The following is a 16,027-nucleotide window of genomic DNA, read 5'->3' on the forward strand; positions in this document are numbered from 1 at the left end:
TGTACGCCAAATGGCGTCATCCCGAGTTGATGCAGATGCTGGATGAATCTCTGGAATTGGAGCTCAGTGGTTAGAAATGAGGCGACTATGTGTGTGTGTGTGTGTGCGTATGTGTATGTGAGTGCGGGTGAGGGTGAGGGTGGGGGAGAGAGGTGGAAGAAGGAATTTTTTGGAGTGAGGGAGGGGAGGATCCAATGAAAGACAAGGATGCCTTTCTGGCTTGCCATGTCTATGTGGGCATGCGTTTGTGTCTGTGTCTCTTTCCTTCTGTGCATACGTGCGTGTGTGCATGAATCAGGTGAAGCAGCGTAGTGAATCTCCACATCAACAGTGATGTAGGAGCTGCTATGTATTTTTTAAGTGCACTGCTTCTATCAATGTTATATTATTTGCTCTCTGGCGCATTTCTTTTTTTTTTGTATTGGCAATTGCCCCGTCTTTCTCCATCAACTTTGGCACTTACGCGCAGGTGCCTAACACCAACGGTTCGTGGGCTGAGGGCGTCGGGTCACGCTGGCGCATTGGATACGACGAGAGCCTTACACCTGTCTGTGCGGATACAAGTAGCTTAACTATTAACGCTGGCTGGATGAGGCGAACGACGCTTCGACGCGTGGCGCCGTGGGTGCCGCCGCCCCGTCACGATGTGAAGGTGACGATGCCGCCGCCACCAGGTGGTGAAGTTGGTGGCTCCTTTGGCGTCTCGCTGGGGTACAGTGACCGCATCGCCTGCACACCCTACTGGAAGCGCATGGCTCTCTCGAACTACGCACTACGCATGAAGGAGAATGCGACGCGGTATCCGATGAGTGAGTATCGCCCTGGTGAATACGACATCCGTTACCTTCCCAAACCGTACCCATGCACGATTCGCAACCGGCCACTACTGGAGGTGGGAGAACCGCGGCGGATTCCAAGTATTCAAATTCCGGTTATTTTTCTTGTGAACTTGTACAATGAAAGGAAAAAGTGCTGGTTTGGGCGCAAGTTTGAGACGGTGTATGTGAGTCGACAGTTTATGCGGGAGGAGCTGATGCCGCAACGGTACGCCATTTACGCTACGCCCGAGGCGTACACGCTGCTTGGTCTGCCTGTGGTAGATCATGGGATTCACAGAGAGATCCCCAAGACACCGCGCGAGTATGAAAAGTTGCTGGAACGACAGAAGTACGACGAGGAGCGGTGGAAGTATTCGATCGAGTACCTCTTTCGTAAGTACGAGGCGGGGCCACCCGAACTATTAGACCGCGCTGAAGACAATTGGGACGGTACAGAGGTGGTGGCAGATTTCTCTGCAGCCGGTGCTGCACGTCATGGTGAGGCGGTGCAGCGTAAAGGAGCCATCAAGCAACGCAAAGCACGGAAGATAAAGTTGTTTTAGTGCACTCATTGACTGTGCCCTCTCCCTCCTGAAGTGGCGGAGGAAAAGGGGATTGGGCCTTCGCGCACGCATTGCATGCGTTTACGCACAGAAACGCATGTATACACCAAAAAAAAAAAAATGTTATTATTTATTTTGCCTGTTGTGCGTATCTTTGGCTTCTGTTCATCTTCCCCAACGATCCCGCTTCTTGTTTCTTGGCTCTTGCTGGTTGTTGATGCTTCCCTTTTGTCTCTTACGCTCCCATAGTCCGTCGTGGGACTTCAGAAAAGTGAGAGGCAACGTGAAAAATAAGAATATAGCCACCAAAAAAAAAAAAAAATTGAAAACTTAAGCTTTACCACAAATATATATATATATATAATTATATAATATATATATATATAATTATTAATTTTTTTTGCGTTGGATTGTTGGTTTCTTGTTGAAAGAAGAAAAAAAAAAGAGTAACTTGAAACTCCCAAGAGGGAAGACATAATACAAACAGAAAAAAAAAGTAACATCAAAAGGTGGGAATAATGCCCCTCCTTTCACTCCCAAAGGATCCCTCCACGATGGAGGCAGCGGCGGTCGTTAAGGCCATGCACGTTGACCCGAGGCGTGGACTCTCTGCAGCGGAGGTGGAGAAGCGACGCGGAAAATTTGGTCGTAACGAACTCCCCACGGAGCCGCCAACCCCTTTTTGGAAATTGGTTCTGGCGCAGTTTGAGGACACTCTAGTTCGCATACTCCTGCTTGCAGCCATGATGAGCTTCATGATGGCTCTTATTGAAAAGAATGTCAAGGATTTTGTGGAGCCGTTTATTATTCTCCTCATTCTCGTGCTAAACGCAGCGGTTGGGGTATGGCAGGAAAACCGTGCGGAGGGTGCAATTGAGGCACTCAAGTCATTCGTTCCCAAACTTGCAGTGGTGTTACGCGAAGGCAAGACTGTCACGGTGGAAGCAGAGGATTTGGTGCCTGGTGACATTGTAGAGGTGGCGGTGGGGAACCGTGTTGCTGCGGACATGCGTGTATTAGAGTTGCATAGCACGACCCTGCGCGCTGATCAGGCAATTCTTAACGGGGAGTCCGTGGAGGCAATGAAGGGAGTAGAGCCTGTAGGTGGTCATCATGAACGTTTCCCAGCAAGCATGGTGTATAGCGGAACAGCGATTGTATACGGCAAAGCGCTTTGTGTTGTGGTGCGCACCGGTGCTTCCACGGAAATCGGCTCCATTGAAAGAAATGTGCGGGAGCAGGAGGACGTGAAGACGCCGTTGCAGGTTAAATTGGATGAGTTTGGTGTGCTGCTATCCAAGGTGATTGGTTACATTTGCCTAGCAGTATTCTTGATCAATATGGTGCGCTGGTATACAGTGCACATACCGACGCCCAATGAGCCATGGTATGAGCGCTTCATTGCGCCGGCAATACATTGTTTGAAGGTGGCCATTGCGCTGGCTGTTGCGGCCATTCCAGAGGGTCTTCCGGCGGTCGTCACTACATGTTTGGCTCTTGGCACGCGACGCATGGCGCGGCATCACGCCTTGGTGCGAGATCTTCCAAGTGTTGAGACCCTGGGCCGTTGCACTGTCATTTGCTCGGACAAGACGGGTACATTGACGACAAACATGATGTCCGTGATGGAGATCTTTACAATGTGCTCGAATGGCGCACTGAGGAACTATGAGCTGAAGGACTCCAGGTTTAACGTGGTGCCAAATGTTGTGACATCTGACGGCAAACCGGTAACCTCAGCCGTAGAGTCGGACGCGGCTCTCGCTATGTTATCTAACATTGCCGTCCTTTGCAATGATGCCTCACTACACTACAATACGACCACGGGTCAGGTTGAGAAAATAGGAGAGGCTACAGAGGCGGCATTGCTCGTGATGAGCGAAAAACTCGTCCATCCCACAGATCCTACTGCTGTCTGCGACTTCCGCAAACGTGCCGAACAAAAGTGGATTAAGAACACAACGCTGGAGTTTACTCGTCAACGCAAGTCTATGAGTGTGCATGCCACAGACGCGGCTTCTGCCAGGCTGAACAGTTTATTTGTAAAAGGGGCCCCAGAGGAGGTTCTGCGACGCTCAACGCAGTTGATGCAAGACAACGGTGTTATTGTTCCTTTGAATGACGCACTGCGTTCACGGATTATGGCGAAACTGGATGCCATGTCTGGCAGTGAGCACGCACTCCGCTGCATTGGTTTTGCTTTTAAGCCAACTCTCGCTGTACGGGAGCTAAAGCTTACCGAACCGGCTTTATTTGAGCAGGTTGAATCGGATCTAACATTTGTTGGGGCATGTGGCATGATTGATCCCCCGCGTGAGGAGGTTGGGGAGGCCATTACAAGCTGCCGCACAGCCGGGATCCGTGTTGTGGTCATCACCGGCGATCGTAAGGAGACTGCAGAGGCCATATGCAGGAAACTTGGTTTGATGCCTGCGACAGATACTGCTGGGTTAAGTTACACGGGAGCTGAACTTGATATGATGAGTCTTGCAGAGAAACGAAAGGTTGTGATGTCGGCAGTACTTTTTAGTCGCACGGATCCTTCTCATAAGATGCAGCTTGTGAAATTACTACAGGAGCAAAAACTTATTTGTGCCATGACTGGCGATGGAGTGAATGATGCCCCCGCGCTGAAAAGGGCGGATATTGGTATCGCCATGGGGAGTGGTACGGAGGTGGCAAAGGCGGCGAGCAAGATGGTGCTGGCGGATGATAATTTTGCTACAGTTGTCAAGGCGGTGGGGGAGGGTCGTTCAATCTTCAACAACACAAAGCAGTTTATCCGCTACCTGATTAGTAGCAATATTGGCGAAGTGGTGTGTATTCTCCTGACAGGTCTCTTTGGTCTTCCTGAAGCCCTCTCACCTGTCCAGCTGTTGTGGGTGAACCTAGTAACGGATGGTCTTCCCGCTACTGCACTCGGTTTCAACGCGGCGGATGAGGACATCATGGAACAGCCCCCGCGTCACGTTGATGAGCCCATTGTGAATGGATGGTTGTTTCTACGCTACATGGTGATTGGCGCATATGTAGGTGTCGCGACGGTTGGCGGGTTCTTGTGGTGGTTCCTCAGCCACGGATTCAGCTGGCGCGAGCTCACCACCTACGCGGCTTGCACCAATATGCAGGATGCAAAGTGCGCCATACTTGCTGACCCGGAGGCAGCGCGTGCCATAGCACTGTCTATTCTTGTATTGGTTGAGATGCTTAATGCACTGAACGCGCTAAGCGAGAATGCCTCTCTCATCACGACACGGCCATCCAGCAACATCTGGCTCTTGCTCGCCATCTTCTCCTCGCTTGCGCTGCACCTGATGATTATGTACGTGCCCTTCTTGTCGGCTCTTTTTAACATCGCCCCACTCGGTGTTGATCCTCAAATTGTGAAGCAAGCACAACCGTTTAGTATTCTTGTCCCGTCCAACTTTGATGACTGGAAGGCGGTGATCGTATTTAGCGTGCCAGTAATCTTAATTGACGAGCTGCTGAAGTACATCACCCGGCAGATGCATGCCCGTCAAGAAAAGAAGAGCAACTGACGAGCGTGAAGGAAAACCTGAGAAGCGTGAATGAATGGTGGAAGCCAACAAAGGGAGAGAGAGAGAGAGCGAAAAAGAAAGAGAGAAAGAAACGAGGGGAAACAAATGAAGGAGAAACGCTGCAGAGTGTTTTTCTTTGCTGTGGTATTGTATACATTTGCGTATGTATATATGGTGCATAAATACAATTGCCAGGCCGTCGATATGGTTTTATTTTATTTTGTTTTTGCTTTCACTTTTTTCTTTCTCCCTCCCAATAGATGCATTTTCATATATTCATCAATTTATTTAGTTCTCATTACTAATATTGTTGCCTTCTCGATTGTGTCTGTTGCGCATACAATCTGGTGTTGCATGCATACGTGTGTTTAGACGGCTGGATTTGTAATCCGTACGGCACACGAGGAACGGGGGGGGGGGGGGGGGGGGGTGCGTAACGAATGAACACGAAAGGAAAAGAACAAAAGACGGCGAAGTAATAACATTGATATTAATATTACCGTGTAGATACTGGGCCTTTTTGTAAGCTGTGAAGTGAAGTGAAGTGAGGTGTGGGATGAGATGGCCTCTGATCAGGTCGTGCCGCAGAGAAGTGTGTCACGCTTAAGAGCGTTTGTTAAAAGTAGCAAATGAACGCGCCAAGGATTTAGCGATATATCTTCCCAGAGACATCTCCTGTAGAGAGCGAAGAGCAATAAAAAAGAAAACTCGAAAAAGACAAACACACGCACGCACATACAAGTTATGCAGGTGCGATACATCCGTTTTATTGAACATCTACAGGAAGCGAGACAGGCAGGGAATACGCCCGGCATTGGAAAGCAAAAGAGGAAAAAAAGGTGTAAGCAAACAAAAATCAAAAGAAATGGATGAAAAGATACTGAAAACAAAAGACGAGAGTAATCACAAAGACAGATGGTGAAAATGAGCTGCACAGAGGCGGGAGAACGTGTCTGTGAGAGTCTGTGACGCACACCCACTCCCACTACGAACATGCAGACATACATATATATATATCTGTGCGCATGTGTAGGTATGCATTTGGGGTTTTGAGGGGTGAAGTGAGACGTTGGACACCCACACAGGCAGAAACGAAAAGAAAAAAAAGGGAGAGGAGTAAAAAGCAATGAAGACATTTATTTCTGAAGGATTATTTATTTATATGTGCTCTTTTGCCTGTCTTTATTTGGTACCACACGCCCACACACCCACATGCCACGAGGTCCCGCTTCTCTGCGATGAGTGCGAAGACGTCGTGGTTGTTGCTGTTGTGTTTATTCCTTTTTTTTTTTGTTACATGTTTCTCTGAGCTGTTGCTCCGCCCTCCTGCCGTGTTGTTCCGTTACGGCTACTTTCCTCTTGCCGACGGCGGGGCGGTGGCGGTCACTGCCGCTTTGCAGGTGATTCGTCTTCCTTTTTGTTTTGTTTGCGCTTTGTGATGCCTGTCGGACCTCCACGTGCGTCCTCTCCCGCTCTCTATTCAAGCAATAGGAATACACGCAAGACGCAAGGCAGACACGCACAGCACAATAGAGGAGAAATATTTGGGCGGGCGCAACTCCACTCAAGTCAGAGGGTCAGGTACATTACGTTGCAAGGCACTGGAAAATGTTCCACGCATTTGCGAAGTCGCCGGTGTACGAGCAACTCCTGCGGCCCCTCAGTAGCAATTCGATGCTGATGATATGTGTGGCGACGGGATGCATGAGCGCATTTGTGTACTTGTCCTACGCCCGGAGCAGTCTGGCCATATTGCGTCAAACACAGGAGAACTGTCAAGGTATCGCTGAAAACGCCTTTGTGCAGAGCAGGAAATTGTTGAAGAGCCTGGAAGAGGACTGGGCGCAAGATATGAAGTCACGTGATGACTCGGTGCGACGACTGGAGTTGCAGAATGTAGAACAGACACGCAGCATCGCCCGCCTGGATGCAGCAATGAAACTTTGCATCGCACCAGGACCACAAATACTAGAGTGATAGCAGGCTTTTTTTTCCTACTCATTATTCTTTTTTTTTTTTCATGAGTTTGGTTAAGTGCGGAGTGTACAATTTATGTGTATGTACTTTTATATCTGTGCTTTTTTCTTGTTGTTGAGTAGATGACTTCTTTTTTTCCTTCCTTTTTTGTTATTTGGTTTTTTCTCTTCATTCCTGTGTGTCGGTGTGTGGTGTTTTTTGTTTGCTCTATGTTTTATTATTATTATTATTTCTGTCCATTGGAACGAGCATCCGTCTGGAACGCTGCTCAACAAACACACACACACAAACAAACAAAAACCGGTAGGCGAATACCAATTGCGTTATATAAAGGAAATACGTGTAATATATACGCGCGCCGGGGTACATGCCTAGAAAAGACAGGGATGTCTGGGAGCCGCCGGAGGATCGCAATGCGATGGAGGAACCTCCATCTGCGTTTATGCAACACTTTCAGGACCGTGCTGTGCGGGTTGGGAAGGACGGCAGTAATGCACAGTTAGTGCGGGCGAAGCAGACGAAGCCGATACGATGGTCAGATGACAGCAACAAGAAGAATGAGGATGGAAATTTAATGTCTGCACCCGTAGGGGGCTATAAGGCAAACATGCATAACAAGAAGACAATGATGATGCGGTTGCCGTCAAAGAATAGACGCCATGCTGGGGGAATTGTGGCACCTGATGAGCTCAAGGCGATATCTCCTGTGCCACGATTGCATGACATCAACCTCAACAGTTGCTTGGGCGGTGACAGTAGTGCGGGTAGACAGCCAAAACGTTCCTTGGCTGCTCCTGATGTGGATTGCAGGGGGGTGCATGGCGTACCGGTACCTGTAATAGAGTTGTCACCACACACCCGTCCAGACAACCACCGTGAGACTGCCGCTGCAACTGCGGTGGTGCCGCCGCATTCCCAGTTATCAAACGCGTTGTCCCTTTCGACGGGTAGAAGCCAGTCATTAGAAGTCCTCTCCGTTGAACGCGGCGATGCGTCAGTGCCTGTGAGGGTGTTACCCATTTCACTCGCTTTACCCAACACACTGGGATTAGTGCAAGTGGGAAACAACCTTCGAAAACCGCTGCCGCGTCTGCTCCCACGCAGGATCAGTGGAAGTGCTGACGAGGTGGAAGCAGTAATGATGCCCAGATCGAAAAATAAGCTTGCATCTCCTTTGTCGTACACACAAAACAACAGCGTTGGCTATAATAATTTGAGTTATAACAGGGGGAGCAGCAACGATGTGGTGGCGCAAATAGATGGCGGGACTGACTTCTCTGGTCAATTGGGAGACGCTAGAAGTGAGCTTACAGCGAGTGGTTCTGTTGTCACTCCAATGTATCAGCCGATGGGTTTAATGGTTTTTGCCAGGCCCAGTCACGTGAAAAACAGAAATAAAAGGTCTAACAACGCCGTGAAGAAACAACAATCAGCTGGCGGCGCAAAAAGGCCAGTCACGGAGGAGGGTCTACGCGGAAGTTGTCAGGAGTTGCTCCGTCCCACACGAGGCAACAACCGTCTTGCATCAGAGGATAGAGAGTCACCCATGTATGCGCCAACAACAGGAATGAGGAACCTTTCTTATCCAAGCAGGCTTCAGCCGCTTGCGTTTCCCTTGGCACAAAGTGCAGATGCTGCATCCGCAACCGGCATCGGTGCTTTGACGGAAACCAAGGAATCCGAACTGGAGGAGGGGAAGAAAAAGGCCCCTTCGTACAAAGCGTATAAATTGAAGGACTACAAAGTGATGATGGAGCAGGTGGCGAATCTCAAGTTGGGGGGTTTGGGGCCTGCTGACACAGACGAACAACGTCAGGCCAAAGAAAAGTTGCAGCGTCAACGTCAATACGGTGAGTTGGCTGAAAAACAAGCTGTAAAGAAGATACGTGAAAAGCATCAGCAGTGGATTCTTCTTCAAAAACAACAATTGGAGCAGCAAGGCGAGGAAGGTGCTATTGCCGGTGAGACACCATCGAAGCGACAGCAGCAGCCGCCTCCCTCGGAACGAATTCAAGCCCAAGAAAGAAGGACACGTGCGTTGGACTACGCCCGGAATCTCCCACGACCAGCACCACCTACCAAGCGCAAAGCGCATGATGAGAATAGCTCTTCGTTTTCAGAGTCTGGTTCTATGCGCTGGCACTCACCACTGGATGAGGCTGCATGCCGGCGTGAACAGCGCCTGAAGGAACTGGAGGCCAGGCATCGTAGTGACCGACAGCGAGTGGAGGCTGTCAAGCGACAGCTGGGATATTGATCTCGCATCTGCCTGTTTTCGTTTTTCGTTTTTAATGCTCTGGTGTTTTGACAGGTGTCTAGTAATATATATATATATATATATATATATATGTATATATAATATATATGCGTATTGTTTCTTTTTTATGAAGGTTTTATATATATATATAGTGTCTGTCTGTCTGTTTATCCTTTGCCACTGCGGCAGCTGTAGCGTGACAGCTTGTCTGAGGGCAAAAAAAAGAGGCAGTGACGTTGTGCAGTAGAATCTGGTGCATTGTGAACCCCTTATCAAACACATTTTCTCTTTATGCTGGATATATATATATATATATATTACTGGCGACTCCGTGTTGTTTATCGTCGTGTTAGGTGTTAAACTCTTCGGCTGTCATCCCCACTCTTTTCTGGACATCTAACGTGTGCTCATATAGCATGCACGTGGAGAAGTGTAGTGGTGACGGTTAGGTCAATGAATAAACCTAATGGAAGGACGGACTCCTCGGAGTCATTAGCGGGCCTCTCCTGTGTTATTAGTGAGGCATGTAAAAACGGATGCACGGATTTGTTGAAACGTTATCACAATCAATTGATTCACCGTCTTCTCGCGCTTTCCTCGCTTATTATTGAGGCAACATCTATGGCGTTGCGCACTGACGTCATGTCAACGTCGGCACCGAGCGTGGAGCGGCACGAGGATCCAGAAGCCCTCCTCCCGAGGTCTGATCCTGGCACACAGATTTTAGTTCCTGGGAATGTTCACGAGAATGATACATGTAATAATAATAATGGTAATAAACGTCGGGAGTTATTGCCTTCTACACGTGAAAGGGCCTTCAGAATGCCCGTTTTTGTCACTCCACGGCCTGACGTGGGGCCGACAATGAGCCAGGGCACCTCATCTGTAGTGACGATTAACGTCAGTGCCATTACATCCTTGAATACAGCGCCTTCGCGTCTGCACCTCGCATCATCAACCATGTGCTTTTTGAAGGGTGAACTATTCGACGCCAGTGGGCGCCGCTCATCTGGACTCATGTACCCCATTGGTATGCGTGAAAGAGGGCCACTCTTTGTACAAGATGAGGCTCTCACAGACGAAGAAATGCGTGCCACGCTATCGCTAGTGGCACAGGCAGGTAGTACAGACAAGAAACGGCAAGAACTCCAGCATCCATACTATGAATTGTTGTGTGTTCGGTCGTGTGAATTGACGGTTTCCGTGTCGCCCACGTGGTCGTCGCATTCTATTGAAAATGAGGGACGATGCGTCCATGCTGGCTGCTTCACAAAAGCCATTTACGCCCGCCACCCCACCGGCAATGAAGGAACTGCAACCGCAACAGTGATCCCACAGAAATCCATCAAGGGGTGCAAGCAAAGAAATGTGCGTGGGGCTAGCCTCCAACGTCCCTTACTGACAGTATTGAGTTTGACGTCAACTCCGGATAAATCACAGTATTTAAAAAGCGAGAGAAATGGGCGACGCAGTGCTGTTTTGTCGAAGTCAAAAATTGCCGTCAAGGCGACCGAGGCAGCGAACGTGGCGGCAGCTAAAGCTATTGAAGGAGAATCTGTATTGACAACTGTGTGGCACCCTGTAACTCCATCGATGGACAGTGGTGATGGGGTCCACTGTACGCGATTTGTGGAAGGAGCAGGGAGTCAACCGAAATGCCATAAAGAAAACTCTTGTGTGGAGGAGAATACTCTGGGCGAAGAGGATAAATTTATGGGCGAAGCCGATGCGGCTCAATTTATTCTTCGTACTGAGGAGCGTGTTTATACACTTCACTACACGGTACCTTTGTCTACGCAGCGCAAAGAGGCCAATGATAAACATAATATTGGTTGTGGAAATGTTTCTCCCATCAGAATAAGTCTGGTGTCGTCTCCGTCACTGTGACTTTTGATTTGTTGGGTATGCATTGGAGGCGGTGTGTGCTTCCACGCGTTTCTTTGTTGCTACTGCGTCATTCGTGTGGTCATGACATCGGAAGTTTCATATTATTCAAGCATTGAATAAGGATTGTTTCTTCAGTTTTTCTTTGGAGAGTTGTATGATGATTTGTATTTTGGGAGAGCCCATGTAAAGAATCTGTGACCGTATGGGGCTAAAAGGGATGATGGTGCAGCTTGGCTAGCACTCCTGCTACCTTATGGATTACTATTGTCCTTTGGCTTTGTTTTTCTTTCTTTCAAAAGCTACCCATGTTGGTGAATGGAGTGGGTACAAAAAAAAAAATCTTTTTTTTTCTCCTTCCGTTGCAGAATTAGTAAAAGAACGTGACGTTCTTTACATGTATATTCTTGCGAGAACATAACAGTTTTATTTTTGGGCGACAATGTTGTTTTTTTTTTTTTTTTTGTCATGTGTGTGTGTGTGTTTTTTTTTTTTTTTTGCGGCTGGAAGTGTGATGTTTTCTTTGATTTCTTGTTAGTATTATTATTGCTATTACGTACTCTCCTCTTTCTGCACTTTCTCTACCTTTACGTGTCATGACTACTGCGGTGGGTGGTGTTGCCTTTTCTTCTGTGTGTATTGACATTATCCGGTTCTTTAGTGGACCCTTGTAGGCTTTCGTTTTCGTTTATTGTAGCCTTTGTAGCAAAAGGGGCTTAGTCGATGTGGCGGCATCGGGCTGCATCCACCGTCGCCGTGGGTGCCACACGCCGCGCATCTCTGTTTTGTGGCGTTGGAGACGCCGCCGGCGGTCGACTTGTTCATTGTGGAGAAACATTTAGGGAGGGAGCAGCCGCTGCTGCTTTTCGGTTCTTTGCACCCACCTTGTGTGTGGCACGGCGTGGCGTGAAGTTGTCGAACCCGAGCGGCAAACAGGGGAGTCAACACTACGGTGTCGAACCAAAGATGGAGGCAGGCAAGGACGTACAACTGAAACACACCGAGATGTACGACGGGTACACAGATGACTTTGGTGTGTTTAAGGAGGGCCCCCCCACGACGTTGCGACTGGAATATGTGCGCTCTCCGGAACATGGCTACTCGCAGCAGTTGCTCCAAAAAGACATTTGGTCACCGTTCCAAGTCAATGCCAACATGATGATTTACACGCCGTTGTACTATGACTGGAAAGGGTTTGCGAGTCGCGATTACTGGGGTCATCGCAGCGGAACGAATCCGGGCAGCAAAACTTTATTGGGTCACTATCGACGGGTAGAAGAGAGATCGTGGGGGTACCGCGTCATGGTGAACCACAAACCACAGAAGCGTGTTCCTAAGTGGCTGGCGTGTGTACTTCATCTGCCGCGTAAAAAAACCTTTGTAGGATTCTTCTTGTACGCTAATGGAGCCTATGTGGCGGAGCTTCTCACGTACAAGCAGTTACCACGCATATGCTACAACAAGCCTTTTCAAGGGTGCATGCCAACAATTGGGCAGACGGTGACGTTGAGTGAAGTGACGTATGGTAAGGAATTACACTCCGTAGAGATGTATCCGGGCCACGGTGGGGTTATTTGCCGTGCAAGTGGTACGGCGGCGGTGGTGTTGCGCGGTGCTGAGCCAAACCTTGTCCCGCTTTTGCTGCCCTCGAAGGAGGTGCGTCTCTTTGATAATGAGTGTCACGCGGTATTTGGACGGCGGGCGGGGGTGATGTACCGCTATCAACGCAACTTTGGTAAACGCAACGTCGAGGAAAACATGCCACATCGACCAAAGGTGCATTCCAAGACAAAGCGCGTCTCGAGTCACCCTGCCGGGGGTGGCAATGGGGGGTCGGCAAATCTGCTCGTCCCACTTGACTGGCGTGTTCATCCACGCAATTGCGTCAAGACGAAGTACTGGCTCTCCGGTTACATTCTACGCGGGCGGCAGTACAACAAGAGTCAAACTGTGGCAGATATCAAATCCAAAACATACAGCTGGGCGAACCGCGATCCCGTCTATCGCTAGACACACTCTGGCCCCTGTGTGTGTGTGTGTGTCTACAACATATATAGGTGTTTATTTCCCTTTCATTACGTTTACCGCTCAAATGCACAGAAAAAAAAAAAATTTGATTTTCCGATATTGTTGTTGTTTTCCTTTTATTTGCATCTCACTGTGTTGATGAAGAAGTGCGTTTAGCAGCTGAGGCAAAATAAAGTAATATATATATATATATATATATATTACTGCATGTTTTGTCTATACTTGCGTGTGTCGGCATTTATGTGTATTTCATTCTTTGACCCAACTATTCTATATGTTTTTTGTTGTTGTTGATGTTTGTTGCATCTATACGTCTGCATCATAAAAGTTGGTGGGTATAATATTGAGCAGATACCACGACACCCGTTAAAGACACAAACAGAGAAGCAGGTTATAAGAAATGTTTCGACGTGCGATCAATGTATCAGTCCCCACGCGTTGCATGGCGTTAATGGGCTATGCAACGCTGCCTGACCTCATAAAACCAAAGGGGGCCCCGGCCGAGTTACCCAAGCTGGAGTTTAACTGGAAGGATGGTTGTGCCCCCGTCTTCAGCCCGCGTCAGATGGAACTGCACTACACGAAGCATCACAAGGCCTATGTTGACAAATTAAATGCGCTGGCTGGGACAACGTATGACGGCAAGACCATTGAGGAGATTCTCTGCGCGGTGGCAAATGACACCACCAAGAAGGTGCTCTTTAACCAGGCCGCACAACATTTTAACCACACCTTTTACTTCCGGTGCATCACGCCGAATGGGAAACCGATGCCAAAGTCTTTGGAGTCCACCATCGCAGCGCAGTTTGGCTCTGTAGAGCAGTTCAAGGACACCTTTGCGTTGGCGGGGACGAACAACTTTGGCTCGGGGTGGACGTGGTTGTGCGTGAACCCGTCGAACAGGAATCAACTTGTTATCGAAAACACAAGTAACGCCGGGTGCCCTCTGACGAGCGGACTGCGCCCCATCTTGGCCGTGGATGTCTGGGAACATGCATACTACAAGGACTTTGAGAACCGCCGGCCGGACTACCTGAAGGAAATCTGGTCCGTTGTTGACTGGGAGTTTGTGGCAAAGATGCACGCACATGCACTCGGGTGAAAACATCACATGAGGATGCGAGCAATGCGAAGAAGGAAGTGGAGACAACAATCTGGGAACGATAAGGCAGCAAAAAGAAAAGAAAGAACTAAGGAAATTTACTGATGAGAAGAGGAAGGGATGAATTTTGTTTTTGATTGCCTGACAAGTTTGTACGTGTCATTTTGTTGGTAAGGAAGAAGATTAAAGAATACATCTGGTCGCTATCGTCTACCAACAAACTGGCGTAGACGATCGCATCTACTCATATATTTACGAAGCTTATTAATGTTGTATGTACATAAATACATATATAAATACAAATATGTACTGAACAAGTTTTTGCCATGCGGTCACACGTAGGAATGTGCAAGCAAACACACACACACACATCCATATATATATATATATATATATATGAAGATCGAGAGAGCAAGAACGAATATACATGCTTGTATGCCGCATCACATCTGGTGGGTGACTTCGATGAGATATGCAGAAGAACTCACAATGATGTTCTCACCAGATACATATCCGCACTTATTTACTTATGCACTTGTATGTGTCTCTGAACGTATGCATGGTTGGTCTTTATTTTTACCTGCCCTTGTTTGTTTGTATGCCTTGCGCTCTCTTACTGTTGTCCTCTATGGTGTGGGATCTTGTTTGGCTGTGGAAGAAGAGGCAACCATCTTTGCTTTCGCGAGCTTTGCGTATTGGCAATTATTGGAACCTCCCCATGTACGCATTTTTTCTGTGCTCAATTAATGTGATGTTTAAGATGTGCGTACTCATTTGCTGACTTTCAAACACCCTCTTCTTGTTTCTCATGTGCTACGTGGATGTGTATGGCCTTGGTGCGATAAAGACAAAAACAATATTTAAATAATAATAAAAGGAAGGCGCTCTCTATCGCTCTCTGGCTCTCTGTGCACTTGTGTAACGCGTAGAAACTACAGCAACAGGAACCATGCAAAGTCAAATGATGGTGATGCATGCGATGGAGCAGTACTCCATGCTTGACCTTGCAAACGATCTCTTGGAAAAGTGCTGGGACATTTGCTTTGACACCAATCTTACCCGGCACGAGCTGGTAGAGGGGGAATTGCCGGATAGCAAACTGCGTAAGATGGAGGCATGTCAGCGTAAGTGCATCGCGCGCAATTTTGAGGTGATGAAGTTGATGAACGGGGCTCGAGAGCTGCGGGAGAAGGAGGCGTTGCAGGGACTCCCACCAGGGTCGCTCAGCGCAGAATAGAGGAGCGATGGAGACCAGTTGGACTGAACTATGCCGAATGAGGCGGAGTTGATTCACAGGCGTCATTTTCTGTTGTTGGTGATGACGTTGCGGTTGCTGTTGTTGCTCTTATTGATCTGCTGTGTTGGATTCGGTCTCTCGTTTGTGGCGTGCAGTCTGATGGCTTTTGTCGTTTCTTCACCCCGTTTACCCCTTCCCGCTGCCGCACGTCAAATACACTTTTCTTCATCTCCTCTTCTCTTTCTCACTTTTCTCCTCGCTCCTTCTGCATGGGTGGGTGGGGCGCCGCAGTGGCGGGCATCGTGATGGGGCGAAGTGAGACAAACGCAGAGTAGAGTCGAGGATAAATTGCATCGGAAGATGGATAGAGAGAGAGAGAGAGAGACTGATAGTGAGAGGTGTGTTGTGTTATGTTGGTGTTGAATGGTAAGAGGGCTGCGTGCCGTTGGGGCAACACAAAAATAACATGCACATGCGTGCGTACCAAATAATATGACTAGCAATAATCCATTGGCGTATGAACTGTGCCTCCACACATAAATGAGGATGTGCCAGCAGGCAACGATGTCGCATACACGACAGTTTGAAAGCATATACTCCTTTTTTTGTTGCTGTTCTTTGC

The 16,027-nt window shown here is 48.3% G+C and overlaps 8 protein-coding genes across 8 annotated transcripts, besides 17 other annotated features; 7 read left to right on the forward strand and 1 right to left on the reverse strand.

Moving 5' to 3' along the window:
* Positions 1-88: 88 nt before the first annotated feature.
* Positions 89-142: a microsatellite.
* Positions 122-156: a sequence feature (G-rich).
* Positions 157-589: 433 nt separating this feature from the next.
* TraAM80_02490 (uncharacterized protein) lies at positions 590-1,381 on the forward strand (the record flags this gene model as incomplete). The annotated part of the gene is made up of 1 exon (XM_029379490.1): positions 590-1,381. The coding sequence occupies one exon, from the start codon at positions 590-592 to the stop codon at positions 1,379-1,381; it is 792 nt and encodes a 263-aa protein (XP_029240643.1).
* Positions 1,382-1,727: 346 nt separating this feature from the next.
* Positions 1,728-1,767: a microsatellite.
* Positions 1,768-1,899: 132 nt separating this feature from the next.
* On the forward strand, positions 1,900-4,920 carry TraAM80_02491 (sarcoplasmic/endoplasmic reticulum calcium ATPase 3; the record flags this gene model as incomplete). The annotated part of the gene is made up of 1 exon (XM_029379491.1): positions 1,900-4,920. The coding sequence occupies one exon, from the start codon at positions 1,900-1,902 to the stop codon at positions 4,918-4,920; it is 3,021 nt and encodes a 1,006-aa protein (XP_029240644.1).
* Positions 4,921-4,966: 46 nt separating this feature from the next.
* Positions 4,967-5,033: a sequence feature (GA-rich).
* A 296-nt stretch (positions 5,034-5,329) lies between these two features.
* Positions 5,330-5,350: a microsatellite.
* A 657-nt stretch (positions 5,351-6,007) lies between these two features.
* Positions 6,008-6,051: a sequence feature (A-rich).
* A 477-nt stretch (positions 6,052-6,528) lies between these two features.
* TraAM80_02492 (ADG1 protein) lies at positions 6,529-6,897 on the forward strand (the record flags this gene model as incomplete). Its single annotated transcript, XM_029379492.1, has 1 exon — positions 6,529-6,897. The coding sequence occupies one exon, from the start codon at positions 6,529-6,531 to the stop codon at positions 6,895-6,897; it is 369 nt and encodes a 122-aa protein (XP_029240645.1).
* Positions 6,898-7,167: 270 nt separating this feature from the next.
* Positions 7,168-7,195: a microsatellite.
* Positions 7,196-7,264: 69 nt separating this feature from the next.
* Positions 7,265-9,154, forward strand: TraAM80_02493 (putative ADG2; the record flags this gene model as incomplete). Its single annotated transcript, XM_029379493.1, has 1 exon — positions 7,265-9,154. One exon carries the CDS (start codon positions 7,265-7,267, stop codon positions 9,152-9,154), a length of 1,890 nt encoding a protein of 629 aa, XP_029240646.1.
* A 64-nt stretch (positions 9,155-9,218) lies between these two features.
* Positions 9,219-9,263: a microsatellite.
* A 189-nt stretch (positions 9,264-9,452) lies between these two features.
* Positions 9,453-9,472: a microsatellite.
* Positions 9,473-9,607: 135 nt separating this feature from the next.
* Positions 9,608-11,041, forward strand: TraAM80_02494 (uncharacterized protein; the record flags this gene model as incomplete). Its single annotated transcript, XM_029379494.1, has 1 exon — positions 9,608-11,041. One exon carries the CDS (start codon positions 9,608-9,610, stop codon positions 11,039-11,041), a length of 1,434 nt encoding a protein of 477 aa, XP_029240647.1.
* A 442-nt stretch (positions 11,042-11,483) lies between these two features.
* Positions 11,484-11,537: a microsatellite.
* A 224-nt stretch (positions 11,538-11,761) lies between these two features.
* On the forward strand, positions 11,762-13,048 carry TraAM80_02495 (putative ribosomal protein L2; the record flags this gene model as incomplete). Its single annotated transcript, XM_029379495.1, has 1 exon — positions 11,762-13,048. The coding sequence occupies one exon, from the start codon at positions 11,762-11,764 to the stop codon at positions 13,046-13,048; it is 1,287 nt and encodes a 428-aa protein (XP_029240648.1).
* Positions 13,049-13,063: 15 nt separating this feature from the next.
* Positions 13,064-13,080: a microsatellite.
* Positions 13,081-13,243: 163 nt separating this feature from the next.
* Positions 13,244-13,267: a microsatellite.
* A 74-nt stretch (positions 13,268-13,341) lies between these two features.
* Positions 13,342-13,369: a microsatellite.
* A 97-nt stretch (positions 13,370-13,466) lies between these two features.
* On the forward strand, positions 13,467-14,168 carry TraAM80_02496 (iron superoxide dismutase; the record flags this gene model as incomplete). The annotated part of the gene is made up of 1 exon (XM_029379496.1): positions 13,467-14,168. The coding sequence occupies one exon, from the start codon at positions 13,467-13,469 to the stop codon at positions 14,166-14,168; it is 702 nt and encodes a 233-aa protein (XP_029240649.1).
* A 374-nt stretch (positions 14,169-14,542) lies between these two features.
* Positions 14,543-14,566: a microsatellite.
* A 386-nt stretch (positions 14,567-14,952) lies between these two features.
* TraAM80_02497 (uncharacterized protein) lies at positions 14,953-15,471 on the reverse strand (the record flags this gene model as incomplete). Its single annotated transcript, XM_029379497.1, has 1 exon — positions 14,953-15,471. One exon carries the CDS (start codon positions 15,469-15,471, stop codon positions 14,953-14,955), a length of 519 nt encoding a protein of 172 aa, XP_029240650.1.
* A 4-nt stretch (positions 15,472-15,475) lies between these two features.
* Positions 15,476-15,532: a microsatellite.
* A 93-nt stretch (positions 15,533-15,625) lies between these two features.
* Positions 15,626-15,670: a microsatellite.
* A 98-nt stretch (positions 15,671-15,768) lies between these two features.
* Positions 15,769-15,803: a sequence feature (GA-rich).
* Positions 15,804-16,027: the final 224 nt, after the last annotated feature.

Source organism: Trypanosoma rangeli (assembly GCF_003719475.1).
Source record: "Trypanosoma rangeli strain AM80 chromosome Unknown Tra_15.4_contig_00057, whole genome shotgun sequence".
In the NCBI taxonomy this organism is placed as follows: domain Eukaryota; phylum Euglenozoa; class Kinetoplastea; order Trypanosomatida; family Trypanosomatidae; genus Trypanosoma; species Trypanosoma rangeli.